General features: G+C 50.9%; 11 protein-coding genes across 11 annotated transcripts; 4 read left to right on the forward strand and 7 right to left on the reverse strand.

The window, feature by feature from the left end:
* Positions 1-618: 618 nt before the first annotated feature.
* On the forward strand, positions 619-1704 carry BDV37DRAFT_276654 (class I SAM-dependent DNA methyltransferase; the record flags this gene model as incomplete). Its single annotated transcript, XM_032085597.1, has 4 exons — positions 619-1005; positions 1085-1188; positions 1260-1443; positions 1501-1704. 4 exons carry the CDS (start codon positions 619-621, stop codon positions 1702-1704), a joined length of 879 nt encoding a protein of 292 aa, XP_031935114.1.
* On the reverse strand, positions 1453-3525 carry BDV37DRAFT_48549 (gelsolin family protein). Its single transcript, XM_032090746.1, has one exon. The coding sequence runs from the start codon at positions 3188-3190 to the stop codon at positions 2000-2002; it is 1191 nt and encodes a 396-aa protein (XP_031935115.1). The 5' UTR covers positions 3191-3525; the 3' UTR covers positions 1453-1999.
* A 281-nt stretch (positions 3526-3806) lies between these two features.
* Positions 3807-5194, reverse strand: BDV37DRAFT_48586 (uncharacterized protein). The gene is made up of 3 exons (XM_032090747.1): positions 4795-5194; positions 4281-4662; positions 3807-4217 (listed from the first exon to the last, which is right to left on the reverse strand). Exons 1-3 carry the CDS (start codon positions 5030-5032, stop codon positions 3863-3865), a joined length of 975 nt encoding a protein of 324 aa, XP_031935116.1. The 5' UTR covers positions 5033-5194; the 3' UTR covers positions 3807-3862.
* Positions 5195-5503: 309 nt separating this feature from the next.
* Positions 5504-6214, reverse strand: BDV37DRAFT_291676 (DUF3237 domain-containing protein; the record flags this gene model as incomplete). The annotated part of the gene is made up of 4 exons (XM_032089002.1): positions 5987-6214; positions 5727-5936; positions 5600-5667; positions 5504-5542 (listed from the first exon to the last, which is right to left on the reverse strand). Exons 1-4 carry the CDS (start codon positions 6207-6209, stop codon positions 5504-5506), a joined length of 540 nt encoding a protein of 179 aa, XP_031935117.1. The 5' UTR covers positions 6210-6214.
* Positions 6215-6657: 443 nt separating this feature from the next.
* On the reverse strand, positions 6658-7461 carry BDV37DRAFT_276658 (NPP1 family protein; the record flags this gene model as incomplete). The annotated part of the gene is made up of 2 exons (XM_032085598.1): positions 6658-7150; positions 7238-7461. 2 exons carry the CDS (start codon positions 7459-7461, stop codon positions 6658-6660), a joined length of 717 nt encoding a protein of 238 aa, XP_031935118.1.
* A 1955-nt stretch (positions 7462-9416) lies between these two features.
* On the forward strand, positions 9417-11955 carry BDV37DRAFT_48601 (Zn(II)2Cys6 transcription factor). The gene has a single exon (XM_032090748.1). It carries the CDS (start codon positions 9586-9588, stop codon positions 11818-11820), a length of 2235 nt encoding a protein of 744 aa, XP_031935119.1. The 5' UTR covers positions 9417-9585; the 3' UTR covers positions 11821-11955.
* Positions 11956-12084: 129 nt separating this feature from the next.
* BDV37DRAFT_276660 (major facilitator superfamily domain-containing protein) lies at positions 12085-13812 on the reverse strand (the record flags this gene model as incomplete). Its single annotated transcript, XM_032085599.1, has 6 exons — positions 12085-12624; positions 12680-12959; positions 13019-13171; positions 13229-13425; positions 13485-13642; positions 13689-13812. The coding sequence occupies 6 exons, from the start codon at positions 13810-13812 to the stop codon at positions 12085-12087; spliced, it is 1452 nt and encodes a 483-aa protein (XP_031935120.1).
* Positions 13813-14155: 343 nt separating this feature from the next.
* On the forward strand, positions 14156-15777 carry BDV37DRAFT_48606 (NADP-dependent oxidoreductase domain-containing protein). The gene is made up of 2 exons (XM_032090749.1): positions 14156-14952; positions 15012-15777. Exons 1-2 carry the CDS (start codon positions 14618-14620, stop codon positions 15646-15648), a joined length of 972 nt encoding a protein of 323 aa, XP_031935121.1. The 5' UTR covers positions 14156-14617; the 3' UTR covers positions 15649-15777.
* A 27-nt stretch (positions 15778-15804) lies between these two features.
* BDV37DRAFT_289120 (uncharacterized protein) lies at positions 15805-16347 on the reverse strand (the record flags this gene model as incomplete). The annotated part of the gene is made up of 3 exons (XM_032088387.1): positions 15805-16013; positions 16086-16125; positions 16192-16347. The coding sequence occupies 3 exons, from the start codon at positions 16345-16347 to the stop codon at positions 15805-15807; spliced, it is 405 nt and encodes a 134-aa protein (XP_031935122.1).
* Positions 16348-17969: 1622 nt separating this feature from the next.
* BDV37DRAFT_289121 (uncharacterized protein) lies at positions 17970-21781 on the forward strand (the record flags this gene model as incomplete). The annotated part of the gene is made up of 2 exons (XM_032088388.1): positions 17970-18209; positions 18284-21781. 2 exons carry the CDS (start codon positions 17970-17972, stop codon positions 21779-21781), a joined length of 3738 nt encoding a protein of 1245 aa, XP_031935123.1.
* Positions 21782-22126: 345 nt separating this feature from the next.
* Positions 22127-23904, reverse strand: BDV37DRAFT_289122 (putative MFS transporter; the record flags this gene model as incomplete). The annotated part of the gene is made up of 5 exons (XM_032088389.1): positions 22127-22743; positions 22800-23239; positions 23304-23457; positions 23508-23676; positions 23737-23904. 5 exons carry the CDS (start codon positions 23902-23904, stop codon positions 22127-22129), a joined length of 1548 nt encoding a protein of 515 aa, XP_031935124.1.
* Between the last annotated feature and the right edge of the window lie 214 nt (positions 23905-24118).

Consider the following 24118-nt stretch of genomic DNA (forward strand, 5'->3'; position numbering starts at 1 on the left):
GATCCACGTGGCTAAGGGTTCATCACCTGAGGAGGCTTCTCGACTGCATATAGAAGATGATCTGCATGGCCAAGAGCGCTTCTCGCCCGGTGACCGTGTACACCTGACTACAATGTACATGTCAACAGAATGATTTCCAGGGACCGCCAAGAGGTCACTGCACAAAGCTTGTTATTCCGCTTCTTTTTTTCTGCTTTAGGTCCCACAGCTGCAACCTGCGGGTTGGCTTCAATTTGCAGAACTACGGGAGTACTGGGCATAACGGTTACGATGTCATGTTTATGAGATACAAGTGCTCAGGACCGATATATACCTAGGTATAGCCGATGCCTCCAAGGCTGAACAAGACCACCAACCATAAATCCATCCCTCTCGGTCAATCCGGTAAACCATCTTCTGGGCACTCACTCCTACCTTCTGTTGTATTTCAAGTCCATTGAGGACGAGTTAACATACTCCGTGTCGATGGAATGTCTATTGATCAGCCAAGAAAGCCAAGCAAATGGAATACGAGACCATGACTCACGCCGTGGTCATTAATATGCCCGGGCCGTTGGATGTAGGTCAGTCGGAGCTTCGAGATACACCTGTGTCTCTTTTTACACACTGGGCGGCCCTATGGAACAACCAGGCTTGGAAGGTCAGGCTTTGGCAGCCTGGGAGAATCATGCTGGATCCTGGGATGCAAGTATGGGTGATGACGGAAACGACTACTTCTCAGTCCTCGAGTTGCCTGCGTTGAAAAGAATGATCAGTGGACAGAAGCGAGATCGTGCCTTGGACCTCGCCACGGGCAATGGCCTGGTTGCGCGATGGCTTGCCCAAGAGGGATTCTCTGTGGTCGCGACAGACGGCGCCACGGCCATGCTAGAACACGCAAAGGCGCGAACAGCTATCTGGTACGACGAAGGAAGACTGGACAAAGAACGCGAGATTTGCTTCGAACTTCTAGATGTGACCAACGAAGATCACTGGGCGCATTTCATCAACAGTGGTCACCTTCTGGTTCGTTGTTGTTTTACCAATTGGGACGCCTGCTGCTAGGGCCGAAAGGAAAGATGATACCCGCGCTGACATGTTGTAGGAAGACGGCTTTGACGCGATTGTGATGAACATGGGGATTATGGATGTTCATGATCTTGAACCATTAGCAGCATCCTTAACATCCCTTTTAAAGCAAGACGGATGGTTGGCGCTACTTTTATTCGAACTGCGTAATTGGTCTCGGAAAGCCTAGTCTTCGTTCTAACACGTTACAGTTTCATTGCTACAGTGCTCCACCCTCTATTTTTCACGAGTGGCGCACGGCGCCAAATCACAGTCCATGAGGATCCTGTGACTGGCCAGCGCATACTAGACAGGTCTATACTTTTGAGCCAATATCAAAATGTGGCCCCTGCCCGGCAACTCCTATTTTCTAGTGATAGCGAGCATAAACCGCCGGTACAGCTCTTCCAGCCGCAACGTCTGCATTCCGAAGGACTAATGATAGAACGGTAGATCTCATTCCACAGGTCGTTTCAAGATCTATTTGCCCCGTTCTTTCGGACCGGTCTCATCCTCGATGCCCTTGAGGAAACGAACTTCGATGACACCTTCCGCGAGCCCTCGCGTGAATATGCAGCGAGGAATTTCACTGAATTCCCGATGATACTCGCGTTTAGACTCAGACGCGGGCCTGGAGATAGGAAGGAGAGCTGTTAAACGGATTCCAGCCGTTGTTCAGGTGGCTCGGGGACTATCTCGACGTTTTCTCGACGGTCGGATAAGATCACTGTTGCAATAACACAGTCTTAGATACTAATCCATCTGTATACACGTGATATAGTTGATGACAATCTACACTCTTATATCAAGCCTATTGACTGTGATCCAACAAGACTTACTAACGCCGCGGCCGCTTCTATCCGCGGATGAACCTCTTCAATTTCCAAATTGGTCTGACAGATGCAAGACATTCATCTAAGACCATCTATGTACGCCGTGTGGCCGCTGCTACCTAAACCTGGATACTTCTCAGGAATGCCGGGCATTCGTAGCCTTCCACAACTTTAGAGATCGGGGTCAGGTATGCGTCAGAATCGTCCTGCTGTTGTTGTAGATGACGAACATAAGCCTGGGCCACCTTGAGCCACAACGCCTTTTCGCCTTCACTGGCACCCGACCCTTGCCAGACCCACAATCGGCTACCCACGTCATATAGGAATACATCGTTTCCGTCCAAGTCCGACCGGCGGACGGGCCCGCCATCCTTGACGAGATTGAAGGAGGGCGTGCCCGAGGCGTCGCTGAGGCGGAATAGTTTGGAAGGACGCAACGCGCCGCTGGCATCATGGGATCGCTGGGAGAATGAGACCGGACGGGGAGCCTGGAACGAGAGTTGGTCCACCTCCTTGCCCCCTAACAGGTCGACGAAGATCTTCGATCGCGACTCCAGTTGCGATAGAACTTCCACATCGACGTGCTTCGCCAGCGTCATATCGTTCACCACTTGAGCGGCCTTGGCCTTTTCCATCGGGCTGCAGGTCTTTCCCTGCCACACCCAGATCTTGTCGCCCTTGTCCAAAACAAAGACATCTTTGTCATCGAGGCTCTGCCAGCTGGGTGGAACCTCGTACACAATAATCGAGTCAATCCGGCCGGCCCCCGGATGCTTGAAGACGCGCAGCAACGTCGTCACCTCCTTGGGTGCTTCTTCTTCCACATGGTTGAATCCTGAGGCCACACCGCCAGACCGGATGGTGATGCGACGGAACAGCGACACGAAATCCTCGGACGGCTGTTGCTGGACTTCACGATGCTGGGTCGCCGCTCCGTGCAGGAATTCGTCCAGCTCAACCGTCTTGTACGCGGCGGTGCCGGCCTCGTCCTGGGTTGTTTTGCTGCCCAGCCAGAAAAAGATGTCGTGGCCCAGTTTGTCATCTCCGACTTTGTATGAGTGCAGCACGATGTAGCTGTCCCCGTCGTAGAACTCGCCCGCGCGGCTTTTGGGCCAGGGCACGACCTCGAAGTTTTCAATCCGCCAGATCCACAGCCCGGCCTCCCGTCCGATCTGACCGTTGTTCCAGGCCGGCTCCGTGGCCGCCGAATTGTACTTGACGCGATGGTCGAGATCGGATCCGATCAGTTCCACATTGCTGTCCTTGATGTCATATTCCTTGGGGTGCACTAATCCTTCGTGAGGCGCCATGGTGAGTTAGTCGGTTAGTTGGTGGTTAATTCTGTTTATCTCTGGAGATTTGTTGGCGGGAAATCTTGCTAATGACGCACGCAAGTGGGTCCAGTGGCTGACCCGATGGCGGGGTAATCGTGATAGTAATAAGAGACTCTCGGTCGGAGAGACACTCTAAACACTGGTGAAGTGGTGATTTCTGGTCTTTGCCACGGTGGTAGGCCGGTTTCTGGGTCCTCTCTACACCATAGGGCATGCCCTCGTGAGCGTCACCAAGGACCTTCCAAATGGTCACGTGATACCGTCCACAAAGATATTGAAATCCAGCTGAATCAGGGTATTTGTCTATAATTTTATTTGTATATTTATAGTAGCTGTGACAAAGAACCTTTACAAGCTACTGGATGCTCCTCTCACTTCCTGGGTGCGTACACGAGACTAAACTGACCCTACAAGGCCCTCATATTGGAAGAGCCACGTTATATATTTTCAAGTCGGACAACGTGAGATATTTGTTCTCACTCATCATACTCCTACATCTAACTACCACTAGCGGTTCTGGAAAACCTATTTGGTAACCATTTGACACGACTCAATACCAACCACCTCTTGAAGCGAAGCTCAATCCGACGTCTGTTTCGCTTCTATCGCATTCAGAACAGACCCAAGGCACATAACGTTGTACCCCATCTACAACTTAGACGATTGCGTGATTGCCTGTGCAACAACGTCCTTCAATGTCTGCACTGGCGGTTCGCCAATTAACGCGTTGTCTCGTTGATCGTAGAGAGTGCCTCCTTCGGTCCAGATCCGTCTCAGCGTCAGGATCGTCGCTTCAGGTTTCCCTGCCTTCCAAGCCTCGGACTCTGCTTCACGCAACTGGGGCAGCGAGGTGTACTGGACATCAGGCCACGGCTGACCACCGGTCTGGCGCACAAACTCGGCATGAATCTCGGCCGGTGTGGTAGTGAATGAATTAACCTTCAGTGCGCGGTTGAAAGCCACGGAGGGGTGTCGTAACGTCGCCAGCACGAGTGTTCCAACGCTAAGCAGCGAAGTCGTTTAGTTCCATGGCATGGCCTCTTTATCTGGAACTTGGGTGACTTACTCTTTCATCGTGGTCAAACTCACTCTCGCGCTTCCATCCTCTCCTAGCAGTGTCGCTTTCTTGGCCTTCACGTCCCATCCACCCGCTACCGGATTACCGGCAAAATGAACATACATGTCGGAATAAGGGCCTGTCACAACATATGTGTACGCTAGATCGAACACAATCCCTTCGTTGGGGTTCTCATTCTCCAAGAACGCCCGAACCTTTAGTTTCTGTTGATGCGGCTTTTCCTGCGCTGAAGCAGGGGAGTACTTGATATCCGTGCCATATTCAGAGGGGAGGAACCATTTCACAGTCGGAGAGGCGTCGGCCAGGCGGATGAGAGGGATCTGGGAAGCTATCGCGCCCCGGCCCAATGCAGAGATGACGGTGTCAATTCCTGGCATACGTCAATAAGGGATTATCTCTCGATTGAATTGAAAGCTTGTTTTCACCGAGGCCATCATGACCATCTTTACCCATGGTTGCTTTTGCAACGAATATGAGTGTAACGCAGAGAGCAGCAACGTACCTTCATAAGCCTTTTTGACAGCATCTTCATCCTGCAAGTCCCCTACAAGTACCTCGACATTCTTGCTGCGTTTCAAGTTATCTAGGAAGTCTTTCTTGGAAGCCGCGGTGGCCGGCGAAGTGAAAATAGCAACCCGGTCGAATTCCTGCCGTGCGGTAAGAATGGCGTCCAAAATATGTGTGCCGATGTTTCCGGTGGCGCCGAAGAGAAGGAGGTTTCTGGGTGTGAACGGAGCCATTTTGTGATCAGTTTATCTCGATATCATACGTGCGTGTATGTAGGAGCATGTTTATATATTCGCCGTGTTCACGCTGATCCTCATCCTGCACCTGGATTATTAATCCTCATCCACCTTGAGTGCGGGGTTTGGCCCAATGAAAACTAGTATAGAATAGTGGAGCGACGGTGGAATCAGTGGAAGGACTTGAGTGGCCGTGGCTTGACTAAATACTCCACTACCCTTGGAGCTTGAGGCTTGTGGTGGGCGGTGATAGAGACCCCAAAGTGTAGTCAGAGGAGATTGACTCCAATGCGTAGACCTGGAGAATGACATGGAGCCAAACCAAGGATTCTGATATTGCGAAACTCATGACTTATCGACTACCAGGTACAATGTCATCATCGACTCATATAGTTTTAGTAGGTGCACCGCTATCTGACCTATGTTTTCCGTCCTTAGGATCCCATGCCCGAATAATTATAGCCAGTCTCAAACTAGAGTCGTCGTCCTATTCCAATCAGAGGCAAACTGTATAACGTCAGAATCTGTATTTCAATCGAGTTATGGTATGACTAAAAGCCTTACATTCCATGCATCGATACGGAGCAGTGAAGAGTTGGAAGTCTTCTCGACATTGGTCAAAACACCGATCGCTAAAGTCACCCGTTAGCAAAGAAGATGTGGCATGCTACCAGCTACAGAACTGACTTACCAACAATATTGTTCAACCAGTAATACTTCTCGCTGCCAGTCTCAAACACTAACCGGAGATGCAGCTGGCCAGAGGGAGACTTCGGACCCGAGGTCTGAATGAAGATATTCTCGCCATCGTGAGTCCGTAGATTGTAGCGCGTGTCCGCCGAGAACACATTGCTTTGAGGATCAGTCAACCCCCAGTCGGCACCGACATCGAGGATTTCCCCTGGTGTGGTGTTAGTGCGTGATACCTATGAGCTCGTCAGGGGTGGCTACCTGAAAGATGGGGACCGGTGAAGTTTCCTCCGACGATGGGGATCGCTTTGCGGATTCCATGAGGGCCAGGAGATTCCATCAGCGTGCCTTCACATTTCACATAGGCTGTGTAGAGAAAGCTCAATTCGGGGGCAGTTGGATATGCAGGTGAAGCCGTAGCTCCATACCCAGCTTGAGAAAGTAGAAGAAGCGGCACGATAGTGCTTTTCACGAAGGACAACATGTTGCGCGTCGATGCTAAAGCAAATAACATTAAAATCCGGGGTACCCCGCAAGTATAAGTATGCTTATACTATGGTGGATCTCGAATACCGTAAACATTATCCGGATCTGCCGCACGGGTCCTCCTAGTCGTCTATCTAGCGTTCGGCACTTGCTGGTTGGGCTCATTACCATGGATGCCTCGGTTGATTCGCCGCTAGGGACTCTATTTCCGCGAGACGCTCCACACAGAGCTATAACATTGGTGCATAAATCGTCTCGGTATGCCGTGGTTCTATCAATACGGCATGCGAAAGATCAAAAACTGCCAGAATTGCCATTTACGGTGATTAGATACACGTATTCCCACTAAAACATGTCATGTCTTTGCTCGTTCCCTTTGACATCATCCTTGATCAACTGCCGGTAGACCCAAGTCGGGATTCCTCCATAAATAATCGTATTCCGTCTCAAAAAGTGGCCTTTCCGAGGTTGGATGCGAAATTTGCATCCTTGAAGGGAACATTAGCATCTCCGAAGTCCGTGTTCTCCAATGCCGTACTGGCAGCGGTAGGGAGACTCTCCCAGGCGATCAAGGGTTGTGTACCGCCCACAGTGGATGTCAGCCCACATTGGTGATTCACTGGCCAGGTACTGTAGTACTGAATTAATGGGCTGGTGCCATCCAGACTGTAGCCATCTGTCGAACAGTCCCAGTCCCCATGTGCCGACGGACAAACAGCGACGATGTTATCAGCGGACGTGGAGGTAGAATCGGACAGCCAGACAATAACACCTTCCCAATCATGGCGGTGGCCCAGGCCTGTCGATGGCTCATCCTTGGGAAAGTACCAAGAGTACATGAGGGCATAATAGTCCCCGGATGTGCCGCCTCTCACATAGATTTGACCAGTACTGCTGCTACAGTTCCCACTAGGATCCCCAGTAGGTTCGAGGCCGGCACTGTTGACTAGGATTAGGATGCAATGATATCGTTTGTGACACACATGAGAACGGTCCCATAAATGGGGGAGGAACTAGGAAACCTACTTCGTATTGCCGTCAGCATCTACCGCTGGGAATGGCACGCAGCCATTGACCACATACAGAGCCGGTTGGTAAGCCAGATACACCTCTCCAGTGGTACCGCTGGGGACAGTCTGGTCAAATCCCACGACAGCATCATGGTCGATGCTTGCTCGAGGCAGCACGCCACCTCGAGCGTGGGATCCCAGAAGAGCAGTAGTCAAGAGGAGTGATGATTTGCGGAGCATGTTGAAACAGAGAATTAATTGTACTAGTCTACCGATGATATCTGTAGGGGTTGGGCGACACCTTGATGACTATATATACGTTTATCCGTGTCCTATGTAGCAATACCCTGGCCTATCTACGTGCTTACCAGCCTAGAGAGCTCACAAACATCGTTTCGGACAAATTCTTTCCGAACTGTCAAAGTACCGAATTGCTTGGCCGCATCCCAGCAAACGTGGCGGATTTCATGATGCTCAGTGGATGCTTGGCAATTCAGTTAGTCTACTTAAAACACACCGTCGACCTTAGCTCGAGTGCTGAAGAACACAGTGAGGTAGAGATCGCCGTTCATGCGTTCAGATGCAGAGACCTGATAGGCCACGCATTGTCAATGACTTTTAAATTAACCGAACACGTATGACATTGGCTACTACTAGTAGCTTGGAAAATAATTAATATATACAGATCAAAACAGCCTTCTCTATCTACCTTGATAAGGCGAGCAACCAATAAAAACACCATCACGAGTCGTGTGCATATGTGCATGTCGACGGACACTGCAGCTGCAATGCAGAATGAGGGTATAATCTGGCTAGCAGTATCGGAAATTAAATCTCTAGCTGGTCGCCGGGTCTTCAGTCGCCATTCTCAGACAAGCGTCATTATAGTAGATCGAGAAGGATTCTGTCATTCGGCACCACAGACCATTCAATAACATCTTGATCTGTCTCACTCATACCAGCCAGAGACATCACGTCCCCACATGCTACGCGGGAAGCTGACTTCACGTTCACCTGTGGGTCGCGATGGAGTATCGAATCCGGGCTATTGATCGTTTCCATAGATGTCGGCGAGGAGGGCACGGAAGAAGGATACAACTCTGGGTAATGAGATGCCCATCCACGCTTTGCGGCCAATATCGACTCGAGCAGCATATCTGGCTCTGCTCCGGGGAATAGAAACTTGAAGGCGGATTCGAAGTACATCACGCGCGATTCCAAATAGCTCACATACCAGCGCTGTAAGGGGCTTCGGACCTTCTTGTGAGGGCATGTGCAGGGTCGACCGGATTCCGTGCAGTCCGTACAGGATGGTCTCTCCTTAGAACACTGCGCAACGTCTATCAGACTATAGACGAGCCAATGAGCTGGACAGTGTATACCTTCTGCTTCCGGACTCGGCACTCATTGCACTATACTTGACCGGTTACTTTGCGCTCAACGAAAACTCCCCCAGGGACTTTGCGTACCGCATAAAAACGTGGATCGCGGCTATTGATCATGTTGCGCCTGATACTTCGTAGGTGTGTCTCCATTTCCTTTCTCCTCAGCGCTCGAATTGATCTGCTTGTGGCTCGGGTGTCGAGTGATTATAACTTAATTATCTCTCCCAATAACCTTTTGGCCTCACGAGGTCCTAACTCATGATGTATCCGTGGTTATTGTCAAATACAAGTGCTGGAATTGTCTTTAGTTGTTTTCCTATGGAAATCCGAGGGACGTGCCGGGTAAATGTGGAGAAATCCGACGAGAATCCGCTTCAACCGATATCCCGATGCTTTTCCGAACGACGTTGAACGGCAGCTTGTGGTGATGCAAGAGCAAGATCCCAGCGATTGGGATCTCTGTCCTTCTGCTAGGGAAATAAATAGAGACCAAGAAAATAAGGCTGCCAGGACGGTGGAGGGAATGGGGGAGATCCATTATGCATGATTCCGCCTGTGCAGACACGACGGACGATAAGCTTGTCTGGTGGACGGTGCAACAGTAGAAGCATGCAAGCACTGCTACAGCTATCTAGGATAATTCTCATCTCAGGATATACTATAGGGACCTCCTGCCCTCGAGGAAGGTGGTCAGGATATATCAGATGGTCTTTTTATGGCCCCCCCCGAGTAGTATAAAATCATAAATCCCCCCCCGGACGAGCCCGCCTTGGCAGTTCTCGCCTAATTTCTGCCGAAAAATGCTTCAACTTCGACCTCGCTGGAGTTGCTCGTTGTTAGACACGCAAGCATACCAAATGTAATCGTCAACTGGTCACTATCAGACACGTCAGCACCCGGTTTCCCTTTCGCCATCCCCGCCCTATTTCTCTTTTTATATTGCTCGAGTGGCTTCCGCTTTCCTTCCGCCCTTCCCGACATGCAGGCGGAAATGTTGGCCAGCGACGAGGGTCCAGCCCGGAAGATACGTAAAGTCACCCGCGCTTGTGATGCATGTAAGAGAAAGAAGAAAGCCTGCACTGGGTATCTTCCCTGTAGACCTTGCCTGAGGCGCAAGGAGGTTTGTACATACAATGCCACCTATAACCGCGGCGTCGCGGTGAGCCCACCCCCGTCCTCGCATACGACACATCACGCAACCCTGCGAGCAGAAGAAAGCTATCAACAAGACAGCCATCTGTCGTTCTCCTCCCCAGCCTCCTACACCTCGCCGGATAAGATACTGCCCGCGCCCTACAACGATGCTCCCACCTCCGTGATCTCTCCGCCGTCCATCACGGACACAAGGCATCACCATGAGCCCGAGATCCAGCGGGCGCAAGTTGCGGATCAGTACTGGGGACCTACCTCTGCTCATTCCTTCTTAGATCGAGCGGCGTTGGGATTGCCAACGCCTCCATCAAATGCGATCGGGGCTTCGCATGATCCCAGTCATGGCCCGAGCACGTCCATATTTCAATTTGGCGATCGTGTGGTTCCAGAATCACGCGTGACGGAGTTCCAATGGCCAGATTTAGAGACAGCGGAAGCCTTAGTCCATCGGTACTTCGAGTTTGCATCACCGACGCACCGGGTGCTTCACCAGCAGACGGTTGAGAAGACGGTCCAGCGCCTCTACCAGGGCGGACGGCCGGGCGAGGAGCGGGTCAGTGGAGTGACGAGTGTCTGTCAAGCCATTCTCCTGATGGTGTTCAGCACCGCCACCATGTTTAAGATGGATATCAAAGGCGCTATGACAGATGCAGATGCAGATGGCTGGCGCGCCAGTGAGCTGTATTTCACCAAGGCGGATTGTCTGCTGTCACAAGAAAGCGGTGCACCTAGACTGGAGTCGGTGCAGGCCAGATTCCTAATGGTCTTGTACCTGCTAAGCTCATCACGGGCTCATCGGGCGTGGTTCACCTTAGGAACCACCATTCAATTGATCATGGCACTCGGTCTCCACAGCAGACGACGGAATCGGGACACGGCCGAAATTAGTCTGATACAGCAGGAATGCCAACGCCGAGTCGTCTGGTGTTCGTATACGTTAGACAAGTATCTGAGCTTGATGCTGGGTACGCCCCGCCTCTGGCATGATGAGGACCTGGATGAGAGACTACCTGCCCGTGTGAATGATGAAGATATCTCCCCCAATCGGATCTCGCCGCCAACCCGAGACTGTGTAATGGATGCGGCTATATTCCATGCCCTGCTCGCCCGTGTACTCTCTCAAGCCGCCAAGGAGCCCTACGTGGTAGCTGGCATCACCGACCGAGAGGAAATCAACATCATCCGCGGTTTGTGCGAGCGAGTGGCGGAATGGCATGCAGAGCTGCCGCCATGCCTATCGGGAGTCATCCATTCCAGTAGCCTGATTCCCCTGTTTAAGCGACAACTGACGGTGCTGCAATTGGCGCGATACCATGCCCTGATGTTCATCACTCGGCCGCTGCTGTTGCGGAATTACGGCCAGATTTGGACGGATCGCGAGGCCAGCTACGTTCAATATCTTCGTGTGTGTCTGGTGGCGGCGAAGGACACCGTCGAACTGATCACCACCTTTGCTAGAGACAACCAGCTTTTTCCGGCGTTTTGGTACTCGCAATATATCGCCTTCAACGCCTTGTCGATCATCTACATCTACTTGATCCAAGTACAGTGTAACCGAATCTTACCGCTGAGCCAAACCTATGTCGCAGCCGAGGGTGGCCTGAACAATGGACTTGGTTTTGATGAGTCCACGCTCTACATCCTGGCAGAGACTGCACAATATCATCTCACACATGCAACGGCGAGGAATGCACCATCTTGGAAATATGGAACCATTCTACAGAGTCTACGGCGAGAGCTTGAGCGGTTAGGGGCACCATGCGACTATGCTGCCTTGAATGCGCCCCCAGAACAACACGGCGGGCCCGGGATAGAGGACAGGAACCTGGATAATACAGAGTTAGGAGGCAACATTTCTCATGCTCATCCTGAGCCTCGCTACCATGAACCCTTTCCTGTTGACGCGCAGGCTCTCCCGCTATTCGATACCTTCACTTTGGACAATGACTTGATCCTTGATTTGTGGTCGCAGTTGGATAGTTTACCAATCAGTGCGTATCTTTCTTGCCAGTATTCCGTATTGCTCAAGCTAACAGTCGCCGATATAGCCTTGCCAGGATGACTATGACCTTGAATGTATTATATACGACGGTTCACACGAAAGGTTCGTCTCGAATCCGATCCTGGCCTGCTCTATACAACGCATGGGAAAGAACACTCCGACTACTCCCAGGGTAGGTCTCTACATGGACGTCCTAGAATAAATCAACAAGCAATCATAAGGCCAAGGAAAGTCTCCGTATTATATTCACAAGTGACCCTTATTTCCATGGGGCAGCAAAGCCCCGGCTTTGCAATACCCGCTGGGGCTACGCTTCATGATTGCCTAGAAGATATATTTGTAGCGTATTTGGCCATCCTCGTCCTCAGCCTTTCGCGCCTTGGTGTTGAGCCAATGGAGGTAAACAGCCAACAAAATCGAAAAACAAACACCGCCTGCAGCAAAGCTGGACAGAATGATGCCCCCTGGCCGGTACTGCGGGGAGTCCTTGGTGGGGAAGAAATACGAGCCATAGATGTTGGACGAGTTGCCGAAGAAATTGACCATGGCGTAAACAATGGCTCTCTTCGTTCGTGTACGTGGGATAGTACTGGCAATCCAGGCTTGCACGGCGTTGAACGCGCTGTAGGACCCCATGCACATAAGGAACATGCCAACATAACGGACAGCCGTGGCGTGGGAGCTGATGACCATCACATTTCCCACGATGTCAATGCAGAGCGGCCATACTATGAGAACGGCTCGGCAGTTCGTCCGGTTCGCAATAAGCGAGTTTCCTAGGGCACTGAGGAAGCCAAAGACATACACGGGTGCCGTGATAAGCAGGGTAACGATCCTTCCGAAGCCGAGGGTTTCCACGATGCTCTAGATACAATGCGTCAACGAGGGATAGGTGATAGGATACAGCTGGAGGACTCACTGGGAAGAAATATGTCCAGGTTTGGGACGTCAGCTGGCAGATCTGTATCAAAACCAATGCCCACACTTTCGGATCAGTCACCGCATCCTTCATGCCTTGCCTGATGGAGCCGTTTTCGTCGACCTCATTATTTGTGGCGACGGCTAGGCGCCACTCAGCAAAGCGCTGCTCCTGCTGCGTTAACCACTTTCGCTGGCCAGACCGAGGAAAGTCGGGGAGTAAAACCACCGCCAGCAATCCAGCCACCATAGTGCCAGCGCCCTCAATAATGAATAGCCATCTGAAGAAGGAATACTTGGTCAATGGAACCACGTCATACCATGTTATATTGGAGCTCACCTCCACCCTGCAAGCCCACCTTTGCCGTCTAGTCCACTCAGTATACCTGCAGCTAGCATGCCTCCAAATCCATTTGCGACGGTATTTCCACAGTATACAATAGCAACACGCACTGCCAGCTCAGAGGCTTTGTACCATGAACTCATTAACAACCTGAAAATCATGTCAGCGGGAAAGATAGCAGTCATTACCTGACATGTATAAACATACAAAGCACCCGGGAAGAAGGGAGACTCGGCAAAGCCTAGAAAGATTCGTACGCATAGAATTCCAGCATAGTTCTTCGTTGCAGCCAAGCAGATGGAGATTCCGCCCCACACGAAAATGGCGGCGGGGATATAGCGCGATGGCCTCACACGGGTGAGGATAATGTTGCTAGGAACTTGGCCGAGAAGATATCCAACAAACTGGACACGTCAAACGGATTAGTCGCGAACGGCTGATAGAGTTTCTGTTCATCTCTTACCATTATAGCCACGGCTGTCTGGTACTGGGTGTCAGAAAGACCCAAATCCTCTTGCAGCCCTCCCAAGCGGGCGTTCGCGATGTTCGATCGGTCGAGAATGTTAAAGATAAACAGCAAGAACAAAGCTGGGATTAAGTGAAAATCGATCTTGCGCACCACTACTCTCATCAGCACGGTGGGTGAGACCGAATCGAATGTTCTCACATTGTCTTTCCAATTTCAAAGCTTCCTCGTCCGAAAGTCCCTCGAATTGGATGGCTTCGGGGCTTATTGGTTTAGTAGGGTTCTCTACATGGGAAGATGATGATTTCGAATCTATGTCTGCCATGATCGATTGGCTTTCTTTCTCTGCTTCGTCTGTGGCTGAGTTACAAGGGGTGATTATGTGGTTGAACAGAATGTGGAGGGAAAGCAGTGGGAAAAGGCTCCAAATGACAATGGTTTCTTTGCAATACAGCGGCTGGTAAGGGTTCATATATGAAAGGTACCTCCCATACACAATTCCCCACCCGCTTAAACCCGTCAAATAACCCCAGATTTGTGACAGGCCCCATTGAAATGGTATTGGGCGACGGGAAAGGGTCGGATATGGGCAACCTCCTCTTAGATCCATGTCCCTGTGGAGATATGGCACCTGGTGATAACGTGGGGGCTACGGAGAGGCTCCGAGCCTACTCAACAAGACTGGCCAAGGATATATCGTTGACGATCGGCTCCGACAGTGAAAGCTTTTGGCTGTCAAGCTTTGCCAAACTTCCTTGGCTGAGAGCCGCTGCGCGAAGCAAGCCGGGTAGGGTTTTACCCGTGCAGTTGCCGAAGCCTTTCTATCACCATGACGAATTGCATCTTAGTTCGCTCATCGGCATCCGGCTATCATGCAACGGACGAAAATCTCTCGTGCGGAGAAGTAAACCGTCATAGACCTGGGCTACTTTTCCGCTATGCTTTTCCGCCGAGCTTGTCGGAAGGCGGAATTCCCCACCTGCCAGTAGTTGGGAGATCTTCAGGATTAAAGAAGTCTGGGGATTGCTATAACTGGTTGAGTATTTATTAATGTCGCTGTTGTAATTCTGCACATTGACTTACGGCCTTTCTCTCTCTCTCTCCATTCACGACACGCACTGTATCTCACAATGTCGCTCCCAACGCACTTCACGCTCAATACTGGAGCCAAAATCCCTACAGTAGGGTTTGGCACATGGCAGGCCAAGCCCCTCGAGGTCGAGAATGCCGTGGAGGTGGCACTTAAGCAGGGATATCGACACATTGACTGTGCTGCTATATATCGCAACGAGTCGGAAGTTGGCAACGGAATTCGCAAGTCTGGGGTCCCTCGGGAGGAGATCTTCATTACCGGAAAGCTCTGGAATACGAAACATGCGCCGGAGGATGTCGAGCCTGCTTTGGATAAGACACTCAAGGATCTCGGTGTTAGCTATCTGGATTTATATCTGATGCACTGGCCCTGGTAAGACTCTGTCAACATTGAATCGTACATGAACTCCCCGAACGTTAACACAGACATAGTGCTTTCAAATCCGGTGACAAGTGGTTTCCCCTCAACGAAGACGGCGTGTTCGAGTTAGCGGATGTCGACTACATCACCACCTACAAGGCCATGGAGAAGTTACTCTCGACAGGGAAGGTGCGCGCAATTGGTGTATCTAACTTCAACATTCGCCGCTTGGAAGAACTGCTCGGTCAGGTCTCGGTCGTACCAGCTGCCAATCAGATTGAAGCTCATCCTTACCTGCAACAAGCGGACCTCCTTCGTTTCTGCCAAGAAAAGGGAATCATCGTCGAGGCTTACTCGCCTCTGGGCAACAACCAGACCGGCGAGCCACGGACGGTCGACGACCCTCTGGTACACAGCGTTGCCGGAGAACTGAGCATGGATCCTGGTCCACTGTTGGCTAGCTGGGGAGTCCAGCGTGGTACTGTGGTCCTGTCCAAGAGTGTCACCCCATCTCGTATTGCGGCCAACCTCCAAGTTAAGCACTTATCGGAGGATGCGTTCGCCCGTCTTTCCTCCCTCGAGCGCCACAAGCGTTTCAACTTCCCCGCTTTCTGGGGTTACGATATTTTCGAGGAGGTGGGCGAGGAGGCTGTCCGCAAGGCGGCGCTAGAGGCGGGTCCTGTGAACAAGACCAAGTTCACGGTATAGATGAAATGTGGTGATATTGGACATTTCTTTTCATTTGCATCCACCGGCTTGGATGTTTCTTGTCTTTGTTCACAGTCTGGAGCTGACCAATTTTAGTCACACTTGTATGTACATGAAATTAAATGGAATAACGCAAAATAGAGCTGAATGAAATATTTATGTGAACACAAGTGCACGGCAATCGAGCAGGTAGCTAGTAGCATCAAATTTATTACACGTTGATTGCAGACAGCCCTTAGCTTTACCAACCACCGGGGCCTCCACCAGGAGGACCTCCTGGACCTCCGCCAGGGCCTTCTGGTCCACCCGGGGGCCCATTAGGACCACAACAATCGCCACAGCAGAAGCAGCAGCAGCAGCAGCAACTGTTTGCAGTCTTATTAGCCTCCAGCAGTAGGAAGAGATGAAAAGGGCGGCTCACTCGTCTTCAGGCCCACCACCACCGCGCAGCTGTAACTGCATATCTTCCGTAGGTGTCTGTGATTAACCGGCAATTAATTCAGCACAATCGAATATCAACTAACACTTGTGCGGTAAACGTACAGGTTGATTGGTGACCACCTTGTCTGTTGTCGGGGCGGCTGGACTAAAGGGTTGAGCCATGGTCAAAGTTTTAGGATCCCATGTGGGTTGAACATTCTCCTCTGAGCTCTGTGCGTTTGACGTGCCAAACCAACTGAAGAGACCTTGGCCGAGCATGATGCCATACCTTTCTGATTGAATTAGCTGTCCCTATATTTTTGTTCCTTGGCCTTATAGCAGGGGGAAGTAGCCGGTCTTAAGGCAGTGTCCAGCAAACTCCACTGTCGATTACTGCCGACGAGGAGTAAAGTCTTAGACTAGGCAGCTGCGTAGTATGTTACAAGTTTTAGGACGACCTTATTTCGTAGCTGAAGCTTTCCCCACTGTGTGGATCCGAAGCTTCTTCGAACTTACGTATGCCTTGGGCTGTAGGGCTCGGGCAAGATCCGGCGTCGGCCCATCTAACCTACTGTCTAAAAAAAAAGAAAAGCAAAAGAAAAGGGGGAGGTGTGTATTGAAAGAAGTTGAGCAGAGAAAGTACGAGACGACATGGATCCACGCTAACACTAAAACGTTAGCCACAGCTCTAGAAGCAAGTAGCTTGACAATAGACTTGTGACATGAGGGCCAACGAAGGCCACCGAAAGTTCGACACTTGCACACACCGACGACGGTTTGGAACGGAAGTACGAGGATATAGCATACCCCTTGGCCATAGAGGATTAAGGGAGGCTAACAACACTAGAGAGCATAGTAGTAACCATAAATGGGTCACTAGCACCGTGATCGAATATCTCCCTGAAGCAAAGGCAGAGATCGACCGAAACTGATAAAAAAATAGGTCCAAGACGCTGTGGCGCCCGGCCATGATTGGCCCGTCTATACCGTACTAGCCTGTTATGGGAATGGAATATACGTTTCCCGCTGAGTCAGCTAGACTGGCCAATCATAGCCACCGAAATAGCCACCGAGCCCCAGATTCAAGTGTGGCGTCGCTTTAAACACCAAGAAGAATCGTAGGGGCAGGAGTAGAGAAGAAAAAGGAGTACAAGGAGTATAGCACTGAAATTGAAGTGATGATGCTACAAAGATGATCGACCAAGATTTCCTAAGCAGAGCTGTGCCCAGTAGCTGCGTTTGTACTGATCATCACCGCGCCCAAAAAGATATATCTCCTGATAGTGTTCAACATCACCTACTCAAAAGTCATATAGCAGTATCAGAGGAATTGATTTAATATGTCACGAGGAGCAAATGCTACGGCACATCTCCGGTTACATCTCGAGTCCTCTAATATTTTCGGAAAGCGAAATCCGGTTTCATTAGTCCTTGGATTATATCGTAGTAGAAGTGCCTTGTCCGCAAAACAAATGAACAGTGCTCCCGGCTATTGTCTTGCCACCAGTCATGCGAAAGCCGACCCAGCGAAGGAGATAACCCCGGATAATGGCCATCCCTCAGCCATCGACTGTCTGGAGAATCAATCGTCTCGGTGGGGTTGTGCGAATCAAATGATGCTGTGTGGGGATTTCCGCTCGAACGCGGAAACGAGGCGGAAAAGCAGTGATCCCAAGACGTACGAGGTATGTACATCACCAGAATTATGCAATGATCCTCGTGAGTTTCTTGTCGGAGCACCTGAACGAGCCCCGCCTTTTGGCTATTTCGTCAGATGTGGGATGTCAAGTGGTGTTTCATATCGTGCGGTGGGCGGACTTGTCACCAAGCTATAAAACTACAAGGCAGCGCAACGGCAAGGACAGCGAGACAACTGTCGTGAACTGAGGTACCCCCTTACCATGGCCTGTACAGTGCCATCATTACCGGCATTATCCTCGCCGGCTTCGTCGGAGGCTGCCTCTGCTTCCCCAGAAGTCTCATCTCCAGCCACGTCGAATGACGAGTACGAGGAACCCGAACGAGAGATCTACACCATACACGACCTCCTGCTCGCGCGAGCCAACGGAAAAGCCGCTGGCGAGCCTATTGTCGCGTACCCTTCTCAGGACATCGAGTATGCATACTATACTCCTCGCCAGGTACGGACTTTACCAATCCCGCCCTAACGGGAGTCACCATAAAGATCCAACCAAGTACTAATCCAGAATCACAGTTAGATGACTTTGTGGAGACCGCGGCTGTTCACTATGCGGAGGTAATTCCCCAACGTCGATCATCGGAGGATCCTGTGCAAGTCGTGGGTTTACTGGGCCCCTCTGATTTTGAATACCTCATCACATTGATGGCCATTTCAAGACTGGGACACACAGTACTGTTGCTTTCTACGCGCATCGCCGAGGATGCCTATGTCAGTCTGCTTGACGCCACCAAGGCCTCTTTTCTCATCGCACAAGATGGTTTCAAGGCTATGGCGGACAGCGTAAGCAGTAGGACGGGTGTTGCAGTACAGCCAGTGTTGAAGCGCGAGGACTATGACAACTCCACTACCGGCAAGCTGGTTCTCGACGCCAACAATCTTGACGGGCCGACGGAGGCCAAGAATGTATGCTGGATCATCCATTCGAGTGGCTCAACAGGACACCCCAAGCCGATCTATCAAACGCATGCGGGTGCGTTGAAAAATTACGCCAATAATTTTGGTCTCAAGGGATTTATCACCCTGCCCCTCTTTCATGCCCACGGCATCAGCTGTCTGTTCCGAGCAATTCACTCCCAGAAGCTAATCTATATGTACAATGCGAAGCTGCCATTGACAGTCTCATACTTACTATCCACTCTGCAGGGACACCCGGACATTCAAGTGCTCTATGCCGTTCCATACGCCTTAAAACTTCTTTCCGAGTCGGCACAGGGCCTGGAGTCCTTGGCGCGGATGGAGCTGGTCATGTTTGGGGGCTCGTCCTGTCCCAAGCCGATTGGCGACACACTCGTGCAGAATGGGACTTTACTAGTCTCCCATTATGGGACCACTGAAACGGGACAACTGATGACATCCTTCCGGGAGCGCTCAGATCTAGACTGGGATTATGTTCGACCAGGTCCCTCCTTGCTACCATATATTCGATGGGAGGAGCGACTTCCTGGGATCTACGAACTTTCTGTCCTAGAGGGCTGGCCATCGAAGGTGGCTAGCAACTGCCCTGATGGATCCTATGCCACCAAGGATCTATTTGAGAAGCACCCCACCAAGCCGAATGCCTGGCGTTACTACGCTCGACTGGACGATACACTGGTGTTGGAGAATGGTGAAAAGGCTAATCCGCTCATTATCGAGGGCGTCGCTCGTAATCATCCGGATGTGGGCGAGGCAATTGCCTTCGGTGCCAACAAGGATCGTCTGGGGTTATTCCTCGTTCGTGCAGCGGACGCTGTGAGTAAGACGGACGAAGAGATCATTGATGCGGTCTGGCCGGCCATCGAAATGTGCAATGCGGACTCCCCATCTTATGCTCACATTTCGCGTGATATGATCCAAGTCCTCCCTTCCAATACGGTATATCGCGCAACGGACAAAGGAACCGTTATCCGCTCTGCATTCTATCGCGATTTCCAGGAGCAGATTGAGCAGGTCTATGAGCAGGGTGATGCTACTGGTGATCAAGTTCTTGAGGGAACTGAGTTGAATGACTTTCTCCGCGAAAGCTTGCTAGAAGTAGCGCCAACCGTCGATTCTGCTGTGTTGGAGGATACCACCGACGTATTCAGTCTGGGTGTCGACAGTTTACAGTCAATTCGCTTACGCAAAGAAATCGTCAAGACGCTCAACCTCGGTGGTCAAAAACTATCCCAAAACTTCGTGTTTGAACACCCCTCGATTCAGCGCATGGCAGGTGAAATCACCCGGCTCCGCCTGGGGCTCGATGCGGACAAACAGATGCCCATCGAAGAACAGATGTCGCAGCTGATTGAGAAGTATAGCAAGAATTTTAAAACGCATATTCCGGTACCGCAAGCCATAGATGGGGAGCGCATCGCTGTGACTGGGGCTACCGGCTCGTTGGGAGCGCACCTCGTTGCCCAGCTGGTCCAAATGGAACATGTCCAGACAGTTTTTTGCCTGGTTCGGGCAGATTCTGTGCACTCTGCCCTTCGCCGGGTGCGACAATCTCTTTATGAACGTGGTCTATTGTACAGCTTAAGTCCCGCTGATGAACGCAAGATCGTTGCTTTGCCCGCGCAACTCTCGAATACGTCTCGCCTCGGCTTGGATGAAACCACATACACACAGTTGATTCAGTCGCTGACCGCCGTGATCCACTGTGCTTGGTCAGTCAATTTCAACTGGTCTCTGGACAGTTTCGAGGATAGCTGTATTGCCGCGACTCGTCATCTGCTCGATCTCTGTCTGGACGCACAGGGGCCTATGCCCGCAAGATTCTCCTTCTGCTCGTCTGTCAGCACAGTGGCTCGGACCCCAGGACACTGGGTACCGGAAGAGCTGCCTGAGTCTTTGGCATACGCCCAAAACATGGGCTATGCGCAGTCAAAGCTAGTGACAGAACACATCGTCAACCGCGCGGCGCAACACACTAACATCGCTGCCCGAGTCTTACGTGTAGGCCAAATTGTTGCAGACACCGCCCATGGCGTCTGGAATGCTACAGAGGCTATTCCCATGATCCTCCAGACGGCAAAGACCATCAAGGCTCTTCCTCAGCTGGACGATGTTCTCTCCTGGACCCCTGTTGATGTCATTGCCAACAGCGTCATTGAACTTACATTGGGAACAGACGCAGCAGACATAGTGAACCTTACCAACCCCACGCTCAGTCATTGGACTCGCGACCTGCTTCCGCTGCTCAAAGCCGCTGGGCTAGAATTCGAGCAATTGCCCCAGCGCGAATGGTTGAAACGTCTGCGTCATTCTAACCCAGATCCAGCCGAGAATCCTCCTATCAAGCTGATCGAGTTTTTTGCCAGCAAGTACGACCATGATCGGCCGAGTCGAGTCCTCCTCTACGACACAAAGAAAGCTCAGGCCGGTGCACCAGCTCTCCGCCAGGCGGGAGGGTTAAACGCACGGTTTGTATCACGTTTCATGGCATATTTCCAAAGCCATTGCTGGGCAAACAAGGAAACAACATCTGTGCCCAAGATGACCCGCGAGGTCATCTTCCTGGCAGGTCCTTGCGGCTGCGGTAAGAGTACTGCGGCGCAGGCACTGGCGCAACGATTTAATATACCCATCATTGAGGGTGACGATCTCCACTCGCCAGCTTCCCGACAGCGGATGGCCAACAATAATCCTCTCACCGACAGCGACCGGTGGGACTGGTTGGCTCATATTCGTGGAGCAGTGATGGACCGACTTCAACACTCAGCGGCACCAGCGGTCGTAGTCACTTGCTCGGCGCTGCGGACTATCTACCGGGACGAACTGCGGCGCTTGTCACTACTCTTTGACTTCCCCGTCAATGTTACCTTCCTTATGTTGTCAATCAAAGATCGAGCACAGCTGAGGGACCGGCTCGTTGCTCGGTCCGCTAAGGAGGGTCACTATATGAGCTCGGCTATGGTTGACTCGCAACTGGAGACGTTGGAGGGTCCATCTGGGTCTGAAAGTGACGTGATCTCGCTAGATTCTAATCAACCGATGGAGAATATGCTGCAAGAAGTAGAGGATGTTGTTCAGGGCTTTCTGAATTTGTGATCTGGTTTTCTTTGTATTAGAATGCTTCTAGCGTACCGTTGTCGTTGTTCTTGTTAGGTTTCTTGGTTTCATTCGTTCGTCTAGATGTCAATAGAGGAACAAATCTACATACCAATTATTCCAATTTGACCCCATCTCTATACACATGTGTACCACCAGTCGTTGAGCAATCCCTGCATTCGAAATCCGAGGGTGAATTGTGCTACTAAGATGCCCTAATAGGAACTTGTAGAGACAATCGCATAACAGGGCATTCGATCTCTCGAAGAATGACATTGTTACTTATATTGCAAAGCTTGAAATACTCACGCTTAACCTGACATAAAACAAGATCATAAGAGACACTCACAGAGTGTACTTGAATAGAGGAGACTTGTCACCCATTGCCAACAATTGATCGTCTGTGTACCGCTCTCTGATCTCCGATTCAGACTGGGCTGCCTTCCTCCGGTTGGCATAAATAAATGAGAGCTCCAGCAGAAGCGCTACAATCAAACCAGACCCACCGAAAGCAAGTGACAAGCCAAACCCGGTATAATACGTGGGGGCCTCCTTATCCATGTACATATAACTACCGATCACGCCACCGGCATTTCCAATGCAGATACTAAATGCAAGGCCAATAGCTCTGCGCCCAGACGGAGCCAGGTTGTTGGCCAACCATGTGCTCGTCGCAGGGTGGACCGGGTACAGCCCCATACATGCAAGTATCATGGCGAAGTAGCTAGGGCCAACATTGTCCTTCATTCGTCCATGGAACGAGATAACGATTGAGTAGCCAATCGTGACCACCGCCAATGGTATCACAACGAAGGGCATTCGCCAGTAGAAGCGGTCAGACAGTTTAGAGAAACAGATGGCGGAGATGGCACCCGCGATATAAGGGGGCGCAACCATGAGTTGCGCGTTGGTATTGGTAAATCCCATGGCCTTCGTGATGGTAGGCATGGTGAATTTGAGGCCTGTGTATTCCATGATGAGTGCAACATGCCACAAGTTCTCAGGGCAGTCAACTAACCGTAGGCGGAGGCAGATTGGCAGAGCAAGATGTACGCCATCATATACAGCCTCCAGTTGAGAAAGACAGCTTTAAGCTCCTCCCATGAAACCCTCTTCCTTTCTTGTTTGAAATCGCCGCCTTCTTTAATGAAATGTTGCAGCTCAAGGTATCGTATTTCGTCGGGGCGAAGCCACTTGCTCGATGTGCTCGGTGAATCAATCAGCAGGAAGAAACACATCACTCCAAGAACTACCGTCGCAAGTCCCTCTAGCAGGAAAATCCACCGCCAACCCTCCTGGCCGCCAATTCCATCCATTTGGGCAATGCCGGCGGCTAGAAGACCCGAGAAAGCCCCGGAGAGAGCACTAGCACAGTAAAAGATCGAAATGCGGTAGGCGAGGTCCTTGGGCATATACCAGAATGTGCATAGATATACTGCTGCGGGGTAGAATCCTGCTCTGTAGGAATCATTAGCAATGCTAATATATGATTGACGATATAACCTGGGAAAAGGGGACATACTCGAAGACACCCAGTAGGAGACGAGTGACGAGCATGCCAGCGAAGTTTTGTACAATGCCTGTTAGGGTCATCACAATTCCCCAGCCAGTAATGAGAATTCCCAGATAGATTGAAGGCCTGAAAAAGCTCTTGAGCAGCATATTACTCGGTACCTCTGCACTGACAGTTAGCGTGTAGACTCTCCGGGTGTAGTTGCATGCTTACCCAGAAGCACATAGGGAACGAAGAAGATGCTCAATACAATGTTATACTGGATGCCACTGAGTCGTAAGTCTTCCGTGAGTCCTTCAATCTTTGCATTGCCGATGTTGGCTCGGTCAATCTGAGAAATCAAGTAAAGCACAGCCAGCATTGGCACCAAGCGAATATCGATCTGATTTCACGTGGCACACATTAACTTGAATCCCAGTGTATCAGATTTCGGAGAATATACCTTCCACAGTAGTGCCTTTTTCTGTTCCGCCGAGAAATCTGTGTAGAACTGGGTATCCTCGCGACTCAGACCGAGCACTTGGATATTGTCGATGGTGACGAGACTCCTGACACTGTCCACATGCTGAGCAACAGGTTGCTTCTCATCGGCACTGTCTGATGCCGACATTTTCAGAAGGCACGGATCGATTTAAGGCCAAAGGAAATCAAAGCGGCCGAGAGATTATGATCGAGAAACATACGAGATAAGGATGACCCTGTAAGTAGCAGGGATCCTTATAAGCTTAAATATGGTCCGTGACATCATGCTGTGGAGAGGTCTGGTTAGATAATGATATTCATCGCTTGCACAATTCTGCGAAGCTTTAATCCTCGCAAAGGGC

Source organism: Aspergillus pseudonomiae (genome assembly GCF_009193645.1).
Source record: "Aspergillus pseudonomiae strain CBS 119388 unplaced genomic scaffold BDV37scaffold_141, whole genome shotgun sequence".
NCBI classification, from domain to species: domain Eukaryota; kingdom Fungi; phylum Ascomycota; class Eurotiomycetes; order Eurotiales; family Aspergillaceae; genus Aspergillus; species Aspergillus pseudonomiae.